Source organism: Callorhinus ursinus, unplaced genomic scaffold (assembly GCF_003265705.2).
Source record: "Callorhinus ursinus isolate GAN/ISIS: 27379988/994484 unplaced genomic scaffold, GSC_fseal_2.0 scaffold54, whole genome shotgun sequence".
Lineage (NCBI taxonomy): Eukaryota > Metazoa > Chordata > Mammalia > Carnivora > Otariidae > Callorhinus > Callorhinus ursinus.
The window spans coordinates 3,931,801-3,948,543 of record NW_027397116.1 but is presented as its reverse complement, the minus strand read 5'-3'; the positions used below and the strand labels follow the sequence as shown (position 1 = coordinate 3,948,543).

The 16,743-nt window shown below is 54.1% G+C and overlaps 1 protein-coding gene across 1 annotated transcript in view; it reads left to right on the top strand.

Moving 5' to 3' along the window:
* Positions 1 to 273: 273 nt before the first annotated feature.
* Positions 274 to 16,743, top strand: part of FAM78B (family with sequence similarity 78 member B) — an 87,603-nt gene continuing 71,133 nt past the window's right edge. Inside the window, exon 1 of the mRNA XM_025892093.2 lies at positions 274 to 589. Within this exon, the coding sequence (XP_025747878.1) occupies positions 327 to 589 (263 nt within the window). The 5' untranslated portion in view covers positions 274 to 326. The remainder of the gene's footprint in view (positions 590 to 16,743) is intronic.

The following is a 16,743-nucleotide window of genomic DNA, read 5'->3' as shown; positions in this document are numbered from 1 at the left end:
CGCCGCGCTGCTCCCCCCTCTGCCCTCGGCGGGGGCGCCCGCCGCCTCCTAGGAGCGCACGCTCCGCGCGCCCTGCCGGAGAAAGAGGGGGCGGGCGTGGGCGGGGGCCGGCGGGCGGGCGTCGGGGCGGCGGGGACCCCGCGCGGCGGCCGGAGGAGGGGGCTTCCCGGGAGGATGCCCGGCGGCGGCTCCCCGCTCCCAGGCGCTAGCTGAGCCGGCCCGGGAGCGGGCGGCGCGTCGCCATGCCGGCGTGACGGGCGCCCCCGGCTGCCCGCGCGGGCCCCCGCGCTGCCCCACGCCGCGCCGCGCCGGCGCCGGGCGGCAGGATGGGCTGTATCCAAAGCATCACCTGCAAGGCGCGGATCCGGCGCGAGAACATCGTGGTGTACGATGTGTGCGCCACCATCGACCAGTGCCCCACGCGCATCGAGGAGACCTCGCCCATCGTCCTGCGCTACAAGACCCCCTACTTCAAAGCCTCGGCCCGCGTGGTCATGCCCCCCATCCCCCGCCACGAGACCTGGGTGGTGGGCTGGATCCAGGCGTGCAACCAGATGGAGTTCTTCAACACCTACAGCGACCTGGGCATGTAAGCGACCGGCGGCGCGGAGCCGGAGCGGGGTCCCTGGCCCCGTCTCTCCTCCCCACCCCGACCCTCCTCCTCAGCTCCTTCTTAGCGCTCTCCCCATCCTCTTTCTAAACCTTCCTCCCGCCTCCTCTTCCACCTCCCTCCTCCCTGCGCTTTTGTTTCAGTGACAGGGCGGGTGTAGGGAGGCTCCTCGCGAAGGCATTTTCTCGTGGTTTGCTTCTGACTCCCCGTGAACGCGAGGAGGACGGCGCGGGCCGGCGAGAACGCGGCAAGGAGGGTTCGAGAGACGGGCGTGGGGGTGGCTGGCGAGTGCCCTGGGAGTTTCGGGGCGCCGTCTGGGCTTGATGGGGCTCCCCGGGAAGAGTTTGGGGGGACCTGTGGAGAGAGGAGTGGAGTGGAGCGCCGGGGGCGCACCGGCTGTGCCACGCGTCCTTTGGAAAAGCCCGAGAGGGCTTGGAGGAGAAGGTCCCGGGCGTCGGAGAGGGACTTGGCTGGTTTCTGCCCTTGTTCCCTCCGCTGTTGAATTCGAGCCCTTGTGCCCCAGGCCGGGAAGGCTGCAGGCGTTTCCATTCGGAGCCGCCGCAAGCCCGGCGGAGCCGCCTCTCTGGCCCGGCGCCCTCTGGACGAGTTGTGCGGCGGTGGGGAGCGGGAAGGCACCTTGTGCGAGCAGTCTGGGGCTGGCGCGGCGCGGGGTTTTCCTTGTGCTTCGGGCAAGTACACGTCTCCTGGCCGTCCAGGGTCCTTACTTGCTCCAGAACTTTAGTAATGACAGCGCCGGGAGGGATTCCCCAGCGCCCACCGGCGAATCCAGTCGGCGAGCTGGGAGCTCTCCAACTTCTTTCAGCAGCGCTGCTCGGTGCGCGCCGGGCTGGGCGGCTGCCGGGAGACCCAGGACCGTTGCGACTCCGCGGCCGCCACCCGGAGCCCGCAGCCTGCCCCAGAGCCGTAGGCTGCGGGCTGTCGCGTCGGGACTTTTTAGTTACTAACTTTTCTTAACTCCCCGCCAGCCTCCTTGCAGAAGCCGACTCTGAGCGGTTGGCGACCACAGTGGCTAAAAGGTTTGGGGCCTGCATTCTACCTGTGCTACGGTGCTGGTCTGGAGCACCCTAATTAGCCTGCGGCCTCTAGAGAAACCCTTTTCTGGAAATCCAGCCTTATTTCATTTATTAACCGGGGACTCTGGAGCTCCCAAGGTTCATCCATTGAATATATGGGACAAGGGAGTTTCTATTTTGAAAGGCCAAACGATCTTTTTTTAATGGCAGCTTGCAGGCTTTTTACTGCACTCAGAGAGCATGTAAGTTAACACTAGTCATGGGTGCTAAAAGAGATTTTGACAGGTTGTTTTGTTCTCCCTGCCTTCCCCTCAAAGAGTTTGAACTTTTCTCTTTAAGCATAAAAGCTCAGGGCTGGAGAAAGCTCATTCCTAGTGAAGATGTGCGAGAGCCTAGTTTCTTCCTATATGCCTCTGTTCACTGTGTTCTTATCTTGCTGGAAGACAGCTGGATCTAAGAAATGGGGGACATATTACTTTGGGTGAATCATGCCATTTAAAAACAGACACACCCTCCAAAGGATGATTATATCTGAATACATGGGTCTCTTAAAGCTGTTCTTTTAGAAACCCATTATTTCCAGCGAAGTCAGAGCAAGCCCCAGACCAGGCAAAGGCCTTCCCTTTTGTGCTGGCCCTGATGGCGGTGTGCACCTTGCCCGGGTGGGCGGGGACCGGGGAAGTAATTGCAGTCTGGGGCGGATGCAGAGGAGGCCGGGAGGGACTGAGCAGAAACAGCCTCACTTTTCCCCAGACTACATAGCGAGGCCTCTCTGTTGCTTTGTATCTCTTGTGAATCCGTAAATCAAAAGCAAACAAATAAATAATTTCTTTCTGTAAAAGAAAATATATCCCACCTCAGGAAAAGCCGAGTTGAGATATAAACAGACATAGTAGTCGAACTTCCTTGAATCTGGGGGACATTGTGTCCACAGTGGAACCAGCTTCAATGGGGATGAACTGGTGTTGGGTCTGGGGGCACTTATTCCCTGACCTTTCCTTGCTGAATTCTTGCCTCTGGGGCTTGGAAAAGAGCTTTGCTTTTCAACTGCTACTATCAGTATGTTAAGATTCTCAGTGTTCATACTGATGCAGGGAACAGGGAAGCAAAACAGTGCCCAAGATACCATGAAGCATATTATTGGAGATCTGGGTCCAGAGTCCACCTGTTTTCATGGTTACAATAATTGCTATGTTTAAGCATACTTTGGAGCCCAAATTGGATTGAACCCATCTCCACAAAATGTGTATGCCCTGAAAACTTAGCCAGGACAAACTTTTTAATGGGACCTCATATTGCATGGAAGTCTTCACGGTCTGTTGGTTATTACCCACTTTAGCCAGTATCTTGAGTAAAAAACACCACAGGCTGAATTTTTACCCGTCTGCAATGCTCTTGTTACATGAAGCATGATATGACCAGAGGGTGTAGGTTAGAAAGCTGCCTTTTCAACATTTTAAAAGGGACTGCCAGAGGAAATCCACAATTTAAAATGGCAAGAAACTTCTAGTGACAGGCTTAAAAGAAAACATGAGCTTTTGTGGTTTAGAGTTTCAACATTTCCAAGAAGGAGTAGGTTTCTGAAGGAGCATTTGAAATAGTTGATGATCATGATGGCTGGAGCTTAATTTGAACTTGAACTCAAGTGACTTGGAACATCCTCACATGATTGCATAGAACCCAGGCTGGCGAATACTTATGTCCTCTCTTTATTTCTCCTTTGGCCCTGGTGAACCCCGCTAATGCAGCCCTGATCCAAGTCTTCATCTTTTGGGAATGAAGGGCCTCTGGTTTTTCGTCAGTCATCCCATCAATAGAATATTTATCAAGCGCCTCTCAGGTCTGGGCACCAGCAAAGAAAGCAAAGGACCAAGCAGGCAGCTTCATAGTTCCTCAGTGTAGGAGGGAGGGACACAGGCAGAACAAGCCTTTGCTCCCAAGCAGTATAGGAGAAATCTGGAAAGAGGGGTGGGAAGCCAGGCAGGGTTTTCTAGAGGCAGAAGGACTGGAGCTGGATGTGAGCAATGGATAAGATTCAGCTAGACAAGGAGGGGTACTCATTCTAAGAGGGAAGAACAGCAAATATATGGGGGCAGGAAAATATAAGGTGTCTTAAGAGAGCATAAGTAGGCCGGAGTGGAGCTTTCAAGTAGGAGAGCCAGTGGGAGGTGAGGTCCGAAGGCAGGCCAGGGTCTGTTGGGAAAGGCCTAGGACAGTACAACCTGGAAAGGAGAAGGTTGAGGTCAGGTCTTCTGAACCAGTGTGCAGAGGCTCTTCCTACTTTCTTCATACCTCTGGGGCATGCAGGGGCTTTTCAACAGAGACATAAAACCTTTGTGATGGAACAGTTTTGGATGCTAGAGTATGCCACCCAAGAGGTTTCCTGAGTGAGGTTTGAACAAAGAATGGGGTTCATGTGTCAAGGATGAACGAGGTGAAGCCGAGGTCAGAGGGAGGACGGGCAATAGCTAAAGGCCCTCCCCACTCTCTCTGAGCCCATGTGCGTCATCTTCTAGAGCTGCAAGGGAGTTGTGGTCAGCCCAAGGCTGGGAGACCCTTGGCCTGGGTGAAACTTGCGGAGGTCGTAGCTCACTCCTGCCTGTCTCTCTTCCTCCTTGAGAGTCAGTGTTGACGAGACATTGACGCTACCTGCCCACCTTTGTTGCCTGTTCAGTCCAATCCAAGCTGGTTTCTGTCCATTCCAGAATTGTTCTGGCTCAGTCTGTGGCTTCCATGTTACCAATCCAGCAGATGCTTTTGAGAGACACTTGCTATTTCAGCAATAGTCCACATAGTTGACAGCTTCCTCCATCTTGAATCACTCCCATCTTTTAGCTTGATGCATTTTTCTAGCTGTTTCTCTGTCTTACCTCAGAGTACAGTTCATGAGGACCTTACTCATTTGATCCTGTCCCTGGGTAATTTTACCCTTCCCCATGGCAATAGATGTTCTGTGTGATGCACAGTCACCTGCGGCATAGGTGTGTGTGTGTGTGTGTGTGTGTGTGTGTGTGTGTGTGTGCGTGTGTTTGTGTGTCGGTGTACGATTTCCCCTTTGGCTGTCTCAGAGACATCTCAAGCTTAATGTACCCAAACTGGAACTCTTGACTGCCACTATAGCTCCCTCCCCAAATCTGCAACTCCACCGGTCTTGCCCCATCTTGGTAAAGAACACCTCCAGCCCCTGAGGGGCTCAGGCTGAACCATCTGTGTGTCATCCTAGATATTTTCCCACACGTCCAGTCCATCATCAAACCCTGCTGGGGTTTGAGGTATCCCGTCTCTGGGATAGCTCTGTAATCCAGCCACCACTCTGTGTCCATTCCTGTCCTCACAGGGAGGTCACCGTCAGCTATCACCTGCTCCAACAGAGGATTTCCAGCCAAACTTCCCACCTTCATTCTTGCCCTTCCTCCAGTCTCTTCCCCACACAGTGGCCAAGTGATAGTTTCAAAATGTAAATGTTATCACTTTCCTGCTTAAACTCTTTTACTGACTTTTCATTGTAAAAGGTAGGAAATGTGAAGGCCTCATCCTGGTCTCTGAATTTTCTGTTCTTAAGCCATGTCAGCCTCCTTCCACTTTTGAAAAAAAAAAAAAAAACACAAACAAACAAAATAGCTTCTTTATCCCAATTCAGGACTTTTCCTTGTGCTGCTCTCTGTCTGAAATGCTTTCCTTGCCCACCCTTTTCTAGCACATTCCTACTTCTTATTCAGGCCTGAACCACCACTTCCTCAGAGGCCACCTGGATTTCACAGTTTAAATTAAGGTTCTTCTGTTCTCTTGAATGAGACACTATTCTTTTACTTGTTATAGTTTGTAAGAATGTAATTGTATGTTTGTTTAACACCTGACCCTTCTGCTAGAATGTAAGCCCCATGAAAGCAGATATTGTATCCATTTTATGCCCTATGAATGGTGCTTAGCTCCTAACAGGTCCTCCATAAACATCTGAAAAATAAATGAGCCATTTTTTTCGGACCTCGAATAGTGTGTGTCATCTTCAACAAATCATGTCTCTCTTCAAAATCAGCTTTTTTTTAAAAAAGACTTATTTATTTGAGAGAGAGAGGACGCGGGGAGAGGCAGAGGCAGAGGGAGAGCCGGGGGCCGACTCGGCGCTGAGCGCAGAGCCCAACACGGGGCTTGATCTCACGACCCTGAGATCACAACCTGAGCTGAAACCAGGAGTTGGATGCTTCACCGACGGGACCCCTCAAAATCAGCTTTTCCTATCACACCCAAGGCTAACCCGACTAAGCTCTTGAACTCCACAGACGTCCCAGCCATCGCTTAGCACATACACAGTGTAATGCCACTATGCTTTTTGTATCATTTCGTTCTGTGTTGCCCCAGCAGATCCGCTGCTCCTCAGCGCAGAGCACCCGTCTGTCACTTCCTCTGCCTCCATGCAGGTCTGTGCACGAGGAGCGGTGTTCAGCAAACACCCAAGCCTCACTTTCGCGTCACCTGTGATCAAGTGGCATTCGGCGTGTGCCCAAGGAGAGGCAACCTGGAGACCGTGTCATAGCACCGTTCACCTGCATCACTGACTCGTGGCCTGAATCTCGGGACTGTGGGTGCTAGTACCCCGCTCTTCCGAGCCATTTCCCCCAAAGCTAGCACTTTCCTTTGTGACCACGGCTGCGTGCTGCCTGCATGTGCGGTATGGCTTTGAGTGTGGCCCTCCTCGGTTATAGAGATGCCTCCTTCAGGCATCTGATTAGCCCCCAGGCCACTTGCACCAACACCCACCCTCCCCCCATTCCCATTACATCCCCGGATGGGGGGCTCATGACCTGGAAGGGGCTAGAGCTGCGCTTTACCAGAAACGTCGGGGACTCCCAGTCTAGAGCATGAGATGAGAAACAGGATCCACTTCCCTCATGAGAGTCCTGAGTGCCCTTGAAGGGGAGCTGGCCTCACCCTTTGCCTATAATCTTCTCCATCTCGGAGAGGAGGAGTAGGGGAGGATTAGCAGGTCTTATCAGGAAGCATTAAGCTCCCTGGAGATAGAGCACAACTCTGGGGCTGGAAGGGATGGGAGGGCCCGGAGAGGACGTCAGGACAAGGGTTAGGAGGGGAGTTAAGAATGAAACGCAGCTCGTGTAACCTGGATGCTACAATTCAGCCGGGCCCTGGGTGGACGGGGACAGCAGGGTGTCAGTGAACGTCCACCAGGCAGCAGAGGCAGAAGCTGTCTGCAGCTGCTTCGTGTTCCGGGTGAAGAGAGAAAGCTGGCGATTGGGTAGGGGACTGCAGACTCCGGTGTGGGGCACGAGATCCCAAATATCCCTTGCCCTCCGATTTGTCCAGCACTTGGATCTTGGCTGACCCTCCTCCGACCCTGGGAGCTCCATGCTGTCAATGTGCCCATCTTCCTGAGGAAAAAACTGAGGCTCAGGGAGGTCAGAGGACTCGAGGGCACAAGCCTAGCCGGTGGCGGCGCGGGGACTGGCTTCGGACCCTGTACCCTGCCTGTGTGCTGCCCACGGCTAGGCCCGGAAGTGGTGGGGACCGGCCAGACCCCATTCCCAGCAGCACTAGAAAACCTCGCCCTTAACGGCTGCTGCAGCCTGGGGCCTCCTGGTGCTTCAGCGCTCCTTGAGGAGGGGCTCGGGGTTGTCCCATGGCCCCGGGTCACTGATGCTGTAGCTCCTCTCGTGCGGCCACTTGGGTCGCCGATCACAGAGGCACTGCCTTTTCTGATGTGTTAACACTAAACAGGCCCCGAGAAGTGGCCACCGTTTATGAATGGCTGTTACAAGAAGAGAAATGACGCGAAGTCAGCGGTGACAGAGCGTTCCGGTGACCACTCCCAGCCAGGCAGGGCCCCTGTGGAGCCGGGGTCCCTGGGAGGGGTTGGGGCGCACACGCCAGCCGCAGAAAGATCCCCACGTGGTATTGGGGGAGCTCCCTGCCGTTCTCACCGGGCCTCCCAAATCAGCGAGGTACCCTGGAGTTGTTGCAGTGGGCTTTAGAAAGACGGGTGCCTGTGTCCAGGTGGCGGGAGACTCGTCCGCATCCAGGAAAGCCTCCCGAGTCTGGGAGGTGCGCTACCGAAGGGCCCCAAAGGGAGGCGGAGGAGATGACCTGAAAGGTCTGTGTACCAGGTGCTTTCCACACACGGCCCCCCAGGACATCTCAGCAGCGAGGGGTGCTGCTCCGGTGGCAGCGAGGTTCAGTAGCTGGCCCGGGGCCTCAGCTGGCCAGCAGCCCCACCAGGAGCCCAGGCCCCGGCCACCCCTGGCCCCCTGCTCTTTCTAACCCGCTGCCTTCACTCCTAGGAAGGAGGCGCTCAGAACTCGGTCTGCAAAATATCGCTGTCCCTCTACAGTTCCTAGTCTTTTCCAAAACGGTCTTAGCTGTAGCATGTTTCTCCAATTCATGTGTTTCCTCGCTCCTTCGGAAATGGAGAGAGTTGTTCTGAGGTCGGGGGTGTGGACGTCTCAGAGGTCCTGCTGAGAGTGGCGGTAGACATTCGCAGCGACAGCGGCTCTCTCTGGGGGGTGGGGGGGAGGACAGAGAAGGCAGCCCCCAGCTCTCAGGCACCCCGAGCCAGCCAGTCTGGGCTGCAGATTTGAGCCCTGGGCCGCCTCCTCCAGGAGCTTCCTTGGGGGGTCCCATGTCAGCCCCGATGGTCACCAGCAGATAGTCACCCAGACCCCTCAGTTCCTGGACTTCAGAGTCTGTTCGTCCCTCAGATTCTCCAGACCATCGCTGTTTGGACAGATGATCGGGAAGAGAAAGAAGACCCACTTCTGGTGGCGGAAGGACTCTTGGCTCACAGGACCGACATCCCTCTGGCTCCTGGGAATTCTGGTACTGTTGTTCCTTTCCCAAGGCCGCCTCAGGCCACCATGTTAGCCCTGTGGACCCTTCTCCCTCATTAGGCTCTGGGATGCTAGCCAGATGGAACCAGCGGCTCACGGTGCCAGCTGAAGATAGAGCCACTGGCTCCCCAGTGCAGGGGTTCAGGGCAGAAGACCTGGGTTCGAGCGCCAATCACGTGACCTTTGGCAGATGCCTTAACAATTCGGTGTCTGCTTTGCACGCATGTCACTGGGCGATGAGATCTGTCCTGTCGCTGTCACTTCGGGGTAAAGACCATGAAAGAGCTCTCCACACTGAAATGTGCCATGCACGCATTATTGTTATCATGATGGAGTGCGACTCTTGTCACTAGAGGATGACTCTCAGTCAGCCTCAAGGAACAGGGAGGTCACGGCTGTGGCCCTGTGGCTTCCGGGCAGAAAGGCGTTCAGACTCTGAGGATGGATGGGTCCCAGACGGCTCAGCTGCTGTTCTCCAGCCCTGCTTTTAGCCGGAGGGGAGGAGAAAGGCTGGCTTTGCCCACAGGGAACCAGGGCTGTTTTCCACACATACTCAGGGGTGTGTGGTGGCTACCCATTGTCCCACCCAGAAGTCACCCTCCCAGATCTGCTCTGAGCTGTGGGCTCTGGGCGGCATGCAGGACCCTGAGCACTTCCCGTTCCTGGACAGGATGCCTGCAAATCAGCCACATCCTTGTGGGGACTCCCCACCCTGTCCCGGGCCCTCTTGAGGTGACAGTGTCAGTCAGATGAGAAGCCTAGGACTTGGGGACGATTGTAGAGCGTGTAAGCCATGCTGTTCCAGCTCCGGAAGGAGCCGTAAGCTGCAGACTTCGCAACCCAGGTGGACCGATAGGACCAATGAAATGATTTGCATCCAAATTATTGTTAATGTCTGCTGTCATAAATATATTTTATTCTCTCCATATAAAATGATTTTGTCTCTTTATAAGAAGTCTTCACATAATTAACCGGATGATAATCACGAAACATATTTAGGGCAACCATCATTCCCATTTTACATGAGTAAGTGGAGGCCCGAAGAGACGAAAGAGTGTGCTCAAGATCACCCTGGCAGGCATGGGGTGGGGCAGGCCTGGGGCCCAGACCTCTCAACTCCTCCCTAGTGCCTCCCTTTGCCAAGTGCACAGTCGGCCAACCCCAGACAGGAGCTGGAGACAAGAGAGGTCATCCTTAGAGCCGTGCACATTGGGCACCTCTGGGCCAGTCAGGATTTGTGGCCTCTAAAGACAAGAGAGGGCAGATAGGAACATCCCAGTGTATTCAATAGAAGCGAAGAGAAATGTGCAGGCTGTCAGATTAAAGTGAAATAAATAAGACCGTGGTGTCTGATGGCACCTCAGTGGGGTTTCTGGGACAGGCCTGCCTCAGAAAGCCTCTGGCTGGCGCTCTCTCTTGGGGCCTGACCTTTCCAAGCTGGTTTTGGGCCTGTGCCAGGCTGGGGTGCTCAGAGGCTGTCAGAGGTCTGGCTAATGGGGAGTAATAAACCAGCATCCTCGGTCAACATCTTGAAGGGCAGGCGGGCGGAGGAGGTCGGGGCTTCTGGGCATGAGTGGCGGCCGAGACACGCCTTGGCAAGTTGGGAATGGCCAGAAACAGGCCAGTGAGATGTGGCTTCGCTCTGGGCATGGGGGTAGAGGACCGGGGTCAGCGGCTGGGGTATGTGGGGACCAGGAGGCTGGAAGGGGACTCAGGCTGGTTCTGGGAGAGCAGGATGCCGCCCTATCTTCCTCCTTCTGAGGGCCGCCAGCTGAGCCTCCACTCCCAATGGCAGCCTCCACACCTGAGGCTGGGGGACTCAATTCAAAACCAGATTTTTTTAAAGGGACTCAAATAATTGAGAATCTGTTTCAAACGTTCATGAATAACCTTCACATTTTGTTAAGAAATTTGTGTCAGAAAACTAAACCCACACTCCCAAGATTTCTTCATGGCCTTTGGAGCTAGGGAGCCTGTCTGGTGCTGGGCCCCATGTGGGCTTTAAGGAAGGAGCAGGTATTTGCCTATTGTCTGTATCCCCATGAGGCCATAAGCAGCTTAGTCAACGATACTCAGCCATTTGTTGAACATGAGTTTCATGCTAAATGTGCCATGTGCACATCTGTGAAGTGGGGATGTTAATTTCCCCGAATTAGAGATGAAGAAACTGAGGCCCGAGAGGTTGACTAACTTGCCTGGCATTACCCAGCTAATCAGTGACAGCCAGGATTAGAAACCAAATTTCCAGAGACTCTGTGACGTTATGCTGCCTCATTAAGGGGCGAGAGAATGAATGAACCAATGAATGGATAGGGGGTGTTCAGGATATTGCCTGAGCACTTGTTTTTGTCCTTCCTGAGCAAACCTGGGGAACAAAAAGGGTTTAATCAGATTGGAAATAGCCAGCCTCCTCGCCTCCCAGCTGGTTTGCTCAGCTGGTCAGGACATGACATTAATGAGACCGGGGTCTTGGGGTCGGACCCAAGGGACCCTCTCAGCACCTGAGTTCACGTTCTTTACCCTGCCAGTTACCAGCTACCAGTCACAGTAGAGTCTAGATTCGAGAGAAACACCCAGAAAAGTGCAGGTAGTGGGTCAGCAGAATCACCCATGAGTCGTGGAATGTTAAGGCAACGTGGGAACTCATGAGCCCCCTGCTCATCTTAACAGATGGCGACCCCGAAGCCCAGAGAGGGGCTGTGACACAGCCAGTGACCCAAGTCCTTCTGACCCCGGGCACCCTTAGTCCGTAAAGTAGTAACTGGGTCACCACATCCTATTGTTTCATCCCTGCCCCCACTGCCCCATTCCCTGTTTGCTGACGGTCCAGGTTTCTGGGCAGAGATGCCCAAGAGAGGAAGCAGCCCAGAGTCCAGGAAGGGCCTGGCCCTCGGCAACACAGGGAGGAACTCACATCAGCCCAAGGGATGTCTACACAGTTGCCAGGAGCAGAGAGACCAGCCTATTCCCAGTGTCCATAGACAGTGATTAGCACGCAGGAAAGGAGAGGGTCTCCCCAGAGGGTCTCCCCATCACAGATGGCAGGAAGTGGGAGGGTTTGGCAGCTGAGGGAGGAGGGTTGTGTGGAGAATGTGAGATTCTGCCTGGGTGCCCCCCAACTCAGAACCCCTCTCCCCCACCTCCCCACCTCCCTCGCGCTCAGGGCCATACGTGGGCCCCCTGGCCCGCTGCCCACGCTCAGGCAAGGTAGCTACATGGCCCCTGGCAGGTCCAGAAGAAACAAGATCCAAGTGGTGTCAAAGGTGACAGATTGTGAGGGGCCGGGGGCCCTCCCCTGGCAGCAGGGCTCAGCTGGGAGGCTCCTGGGGAGCAGAGCAGATGGGGCAGGTCTGAGAAGGATATCCTAGCAGCTTGGAGACTGTGTTTCTGTTGTGGCTTTTAGTTGGGTTTCTCTCCGTTTTTCGTTTCTTGTATTTTGTTCACTTGAAGCCTTTTAGCACAGGGTATGATCTAAGTGTGCTGGCTGCTTACTCTCAGTCAAGAAGGGAGGGACAGGGCAAGAGAAGCAAGCCGGTCAAAGTCAACACACCGTTCGGTGGGATTTAAGGGCGGTCTAGAGGAAGGACTGCAGAGGGGGCCATGTGTGCCTCTGAGCAGCCTATCACCTTGGCCCATCTGGTGACTCCAAAGCTCTGTCTTCACACCACTGCAGGCTGCCCATCGTGAGGCCTCTGGAAATTCTGAACAACATCAAGTGGTCTGCCTCCCCCTGACACGGTCCTGTTCCAGCCTGGGCCTCTCTCTCAAAACTTGCACGGGTACCCACCTCCAGCCCTCGCTGGAGGAGGAGATGCCTTCAGATCTCCTGGCCTAGTTTCAAGTCCCTGTCCCTGTCTACCACGTGCACCATCTCTCTGTCCATGTCAACATTTCCCTGCCTGGTTTCTGGCCCTCTGCTCACCTCGGGCCAGTCACCCTGTCAGGCTGCTGGGCCTTAGCCAGATGCCTGCCCCTGGCCCCCGTCCTCCTGGGTCCTCTCTGTCGGACTCCCTCTCTTTCTCTCTGAGGTAGGACAGAGAAACGCAGAGGGCGTCCCAGCCAGAGGATCACGCTGTTCTTTGCCCTGGGAGGCCGTGAGCCACCCTGTCCTCCATGTACCCTTTAAGCCTGCACTCTTCCTCTCATGGAGGGTGGGGGTGGGGGTTTCAAATGTCACAGAACAATTTTTATAAAGAAAACTGTTTGTGACTTACAGGGGCAACTAAACTAGAGTTCTGGAAGTCTGGCGAGGCAGCGGGAACCCGGGCCAAACCAGAGGACCTGGGACATTACAGAGTGGGTGGGCCAGGGAGGGGGCGGACTGATGCTCCAGCCTCCAGGGCCAGGCCGCTCACAGAGGTCTGTCGCAGAGAGATGGGGTAATGAAAGAAGTTGAAGGACATGGTTCACTGCCCTTGTCGGCGGCCATCAGAAGGGCCTGGGGGTCAAGAGCAGACCCTAAGATTGGGAAAGAGGACGATTGATGGGGTGTGGACAGGGCCAAGGGAAGCCACCGACAGCCTGGTTCCTGCCCAGCGAGGCCAAACTCTTGACCTTTAGTCCGGCCCTTCCTTCCCGGGGGGTGAACTTGGGAGACCCGAGCAGGGCTGCCGCTGATCTCACCCCCAACCCAATGCCAAAGAACAGCCCCCCTCAGCCTTCTCTGCTGAAAGCCCCTAGGGTAACAGTCTCTGGTCAGGTAGCTGAGCCGAGCGGCCCTGACTAAGGGGTCCCTGAGATGGAAGGGAGGGTTGGGGCTAGGCACCCCAAGGCGGCCCCCACTGCGGCAAAGGTGCGTCCTCCTGCACTGGCCGCTGTCTCTGCTTCTCTCAGCTGTCTCAGAGAGAGGTCATCTTTTCAGAGCCTGGGTACCCCAGAGCATCTCACCATCTGGGTGTACCTGGGGGGCCACTGAAGACTCCCAGAAATGGGACTGTTGCATGATGGGACAAAGGGTCAGAACTGAAGGTTGCCTAGAAGGGGTCATTGTGCAGATTTGGAGCTAAGGGCCCCTTTCCCCTGCAGGAGCCACCAGGCCCTCGGCCTAGAATGGAAGGGGCGATGCAGCACTGGGCCACCTGATAAGGTTTTCACAGAAGCCTTGGCCGTCCACCTTTAACCTGGGGATCTGTGCAGACTTTTCCATTAAGCAGCCAATTCTCTTTAGCGAAATGGTTGAAGGGTTGCGTGGGCCCAGGAATTGAAGCCAAGACACTTGGGCACCGCACCCTCTGGGGATGGCTGGTGAGCACTTGGGGCTTCAGATGGTTTCCTCTCTGCTCATGTCGCGCCACCGTTTCTTCAGACTCAGGATGGAGGAGTCCGAGGCCAGGTACCCCCAGGCTGGACAAACAACCACCACTGAGCCAAGAAGAGTAGGGATGCTTTTGGATCAGCAGACGGGTGTGTTTAGGTGTTCACTCCAAGAAAGAAATCCATCCTCACTTGGATGCTGAGAGGGGTTTTTCTAAGATTTACTCTCAGCATCTGGTGCTTCTTAAAATGTCTGGGCATCAGAATTAGGATCTAGAATTTCACCTTGGTATTTACGACTTGCCACAAAAAAAAAAAAAAAAAGGAAAAGAAAAGCATTTTGGAATGCTTTCATGCTATTCCAAAAGAGCAAAGACGTTGAAAAAATATTCTATTAGAAACATCTCTGGTTAAGTGGAAGCAGAGTAGGCAGAGAGAAGGAAGTGGGTATAGATGGTGAGGCTGTCTTTACTGGGACAGGTCAAGGGCTAAGTATATCCAGAGTTCAAGAGCACAGACCTGTTGACAGGGTTACAGCGAACTCTTGAGCTGTTACGGCTCTACCTGCAATCATCTCCAGTCTCAATGATTCAGTTTCTTCCGTCCTGCGATCCCTGTTTGTCAACATTTTGATACGTGCATGATCCAGGATGGAACTGAGGTGGATCGCCCTGACCCTTAGCTCCTTGGTGAAAATCAACTTCCATACAAGCTCAGCATCTTAGCTCTGGGTCACTCCATCCAACTTCTGAATATTCACTATTTATGTCCATAAGATCCAGCTTGTTAGTTGTGTTGTGCAAATGTTCTGTGTTCCTGCCAAGTTTTATCTGCTTGCTCTATTCGTTACTGAGAAGATCTGTTGAAACTTCTCTCCATGCTGGTGTGTTCATGACTCTCTTCCTGCAGAGTACTCAAGTTTGCTTTATACATTTCAAGGCTGAGCCTGCCTACTTCTTTGGTTTTGCTTCCTCTTCATGTTTGGCCTCTGGGGAATCTGTTTTGCAAGCTCAACCACGGATTCCATAAGAGATCTGTAATGGAGGGTTTTTCAAGACATTTATTTAACTACATTATGACCTCCTTACTTGGCTCTTCTGTTCCTTAACTATAGGCAAAAGTAAGGCAAAAAAATAAATAAGCTTTTAGGGGCTACTTCTTCTGGTTTGAAGGAATATCTTTCAAAGCAAGCTGCTTGTCAAGGCAAGGCCCTTTGGTAAAAAGAGCTGAGGTTTCTTAGCACGCCCACCGTTGGGAGTGGAGAGAGGGGCCACGGCATGGTGAGGATCTTGGATAGAGGGAGTCTGGCAAGACCCGTACCGTGCACCGGCCACAGCCGACGAAAGCATACTGCTGTCTCAGTGACTCAGTTTCTCTGTGGTGTTGTGACTGTGCCCAGTGACTGGGCACTGGTCCCCATCTGTACACACTTCAGGGCCCTAAGTCTGCCTTGATGACCCAGAATGTTCTGCTGGAGAGGAAGCTCTGGAGGCCCTGTCTGAGCACAGCCATCCGCAGTGTCCCTCCAGAGCATCAGCGACTCAGAAGGATTTGCTCCAGGTTGCTCTGCTCTTCTTCCCTGGGCCTGACCCCGAGGCTCATTTTGCCCTGGCATTCGGCCCTTGGCAGGTGGTGAGCTTGTGTACTTCCTTCTCTTCCAGATGGTTCTGAGAAGGACCCACAGGAGGAGAGAGGGGCGGGGAGGCAACGCTGGCTGCTATTTCGAAGGCGTAACCAGGGGCCCCCCGGGAAGGCACCCATGCCTGGCATTGCCTGGGCACTCCTCGTGCTGACTAGCCGGGGCATGGGGACGGGGCTGGGGACTCCCTGCGTCCAGCTGCTCTGGGGTGTGGAGATCTCAAGGCAGTGGGGGGTCACATAAAACTAGAATCCGGTGACAAAAGGAGAGGTTGGAAGTTTAGCATCTACCAAAGTGCTCTTCTCTAGGTACTTCCGCTGAGGCTCAGACTTGCTCTTAGAGCTCATGCCGTCGCTGTCCATATGACAAGGGAGAAAACCCAGGCTCGGGAAACTTAAGTGATCTGTCAGGTTCATATGGTCAGGAAGTGGCCACACTTGCCACCTCCACGTTGATTGCTCCCTCTCAGTAGCTGATGGTAGAAAAAGAAAAGGCGATAGAACTTTAGAAGCTGGAAAGACCGTGAGCTCCCCAGTGCGACTGCTTTATTTCTCAGGTGCAACAATAGCACAGGTGTGAAAAGAGGTCAAGGTCATACAAACAGCTGAGCAGCAGACCAGTTGAGATCCTCCAAGGATGGAGTTGTCAAACATGTCTGTTTTTATAACAATTCTGTGAATTTAATTTTTTATGCAAGCTTATCATTCCTCAGAGAAACACACTCCATAACGCAGTGACGGTCCGCAGGAATGACCTCACCTGGACGGGCGCTGTGTCGGGAGCGCAGGGTCTGAGCCTCCCCTCTCAGCTGGGCCTCCAGGCTCCGAGGGGCAGAATGAGTTGTCTCCTCCCTCAGGTGCAGGGGTGCCCGTTGGAGATCTGAGCTGCACCTCCCCCATCTGACTGGCATGCGGTCATCCATTCGTTTATTGGTTCGCCAGCCAATAGGCGCAGGACAAACCTGACCCAAATGTGTCTTGTTAATACTCGCTGAAATTCAAATTATCTCCGTGAGACACAAAGAAACTGAGGCTCTTCAAAATCGTGTACTTTGCCCAGACTCACCCGTGCTGGATCCAGAATTGAACACCAGGTTCGAAGGACTCCAAAGCTATGCTTCTGACCAGCAGGATCAGCACAGCGTTCCTAAGTACTACTGCCTGACCTAAGAGAGGAAAAGCAACCCTAAGATGCCAACACGTGATCACAGAACCATTGCAAACATTCTTACCAAACTGCACGTACATGAGAGGGAGGTCAGGATTTTTCCGAAAGCCAACAAAACACTCTTTAAACAAAAATTATCAAAGACTTGTGCTCTTTGTGTTCATAGCTCTTTGGACCCCTCACACGGCACCTTGCGTTCGGGTG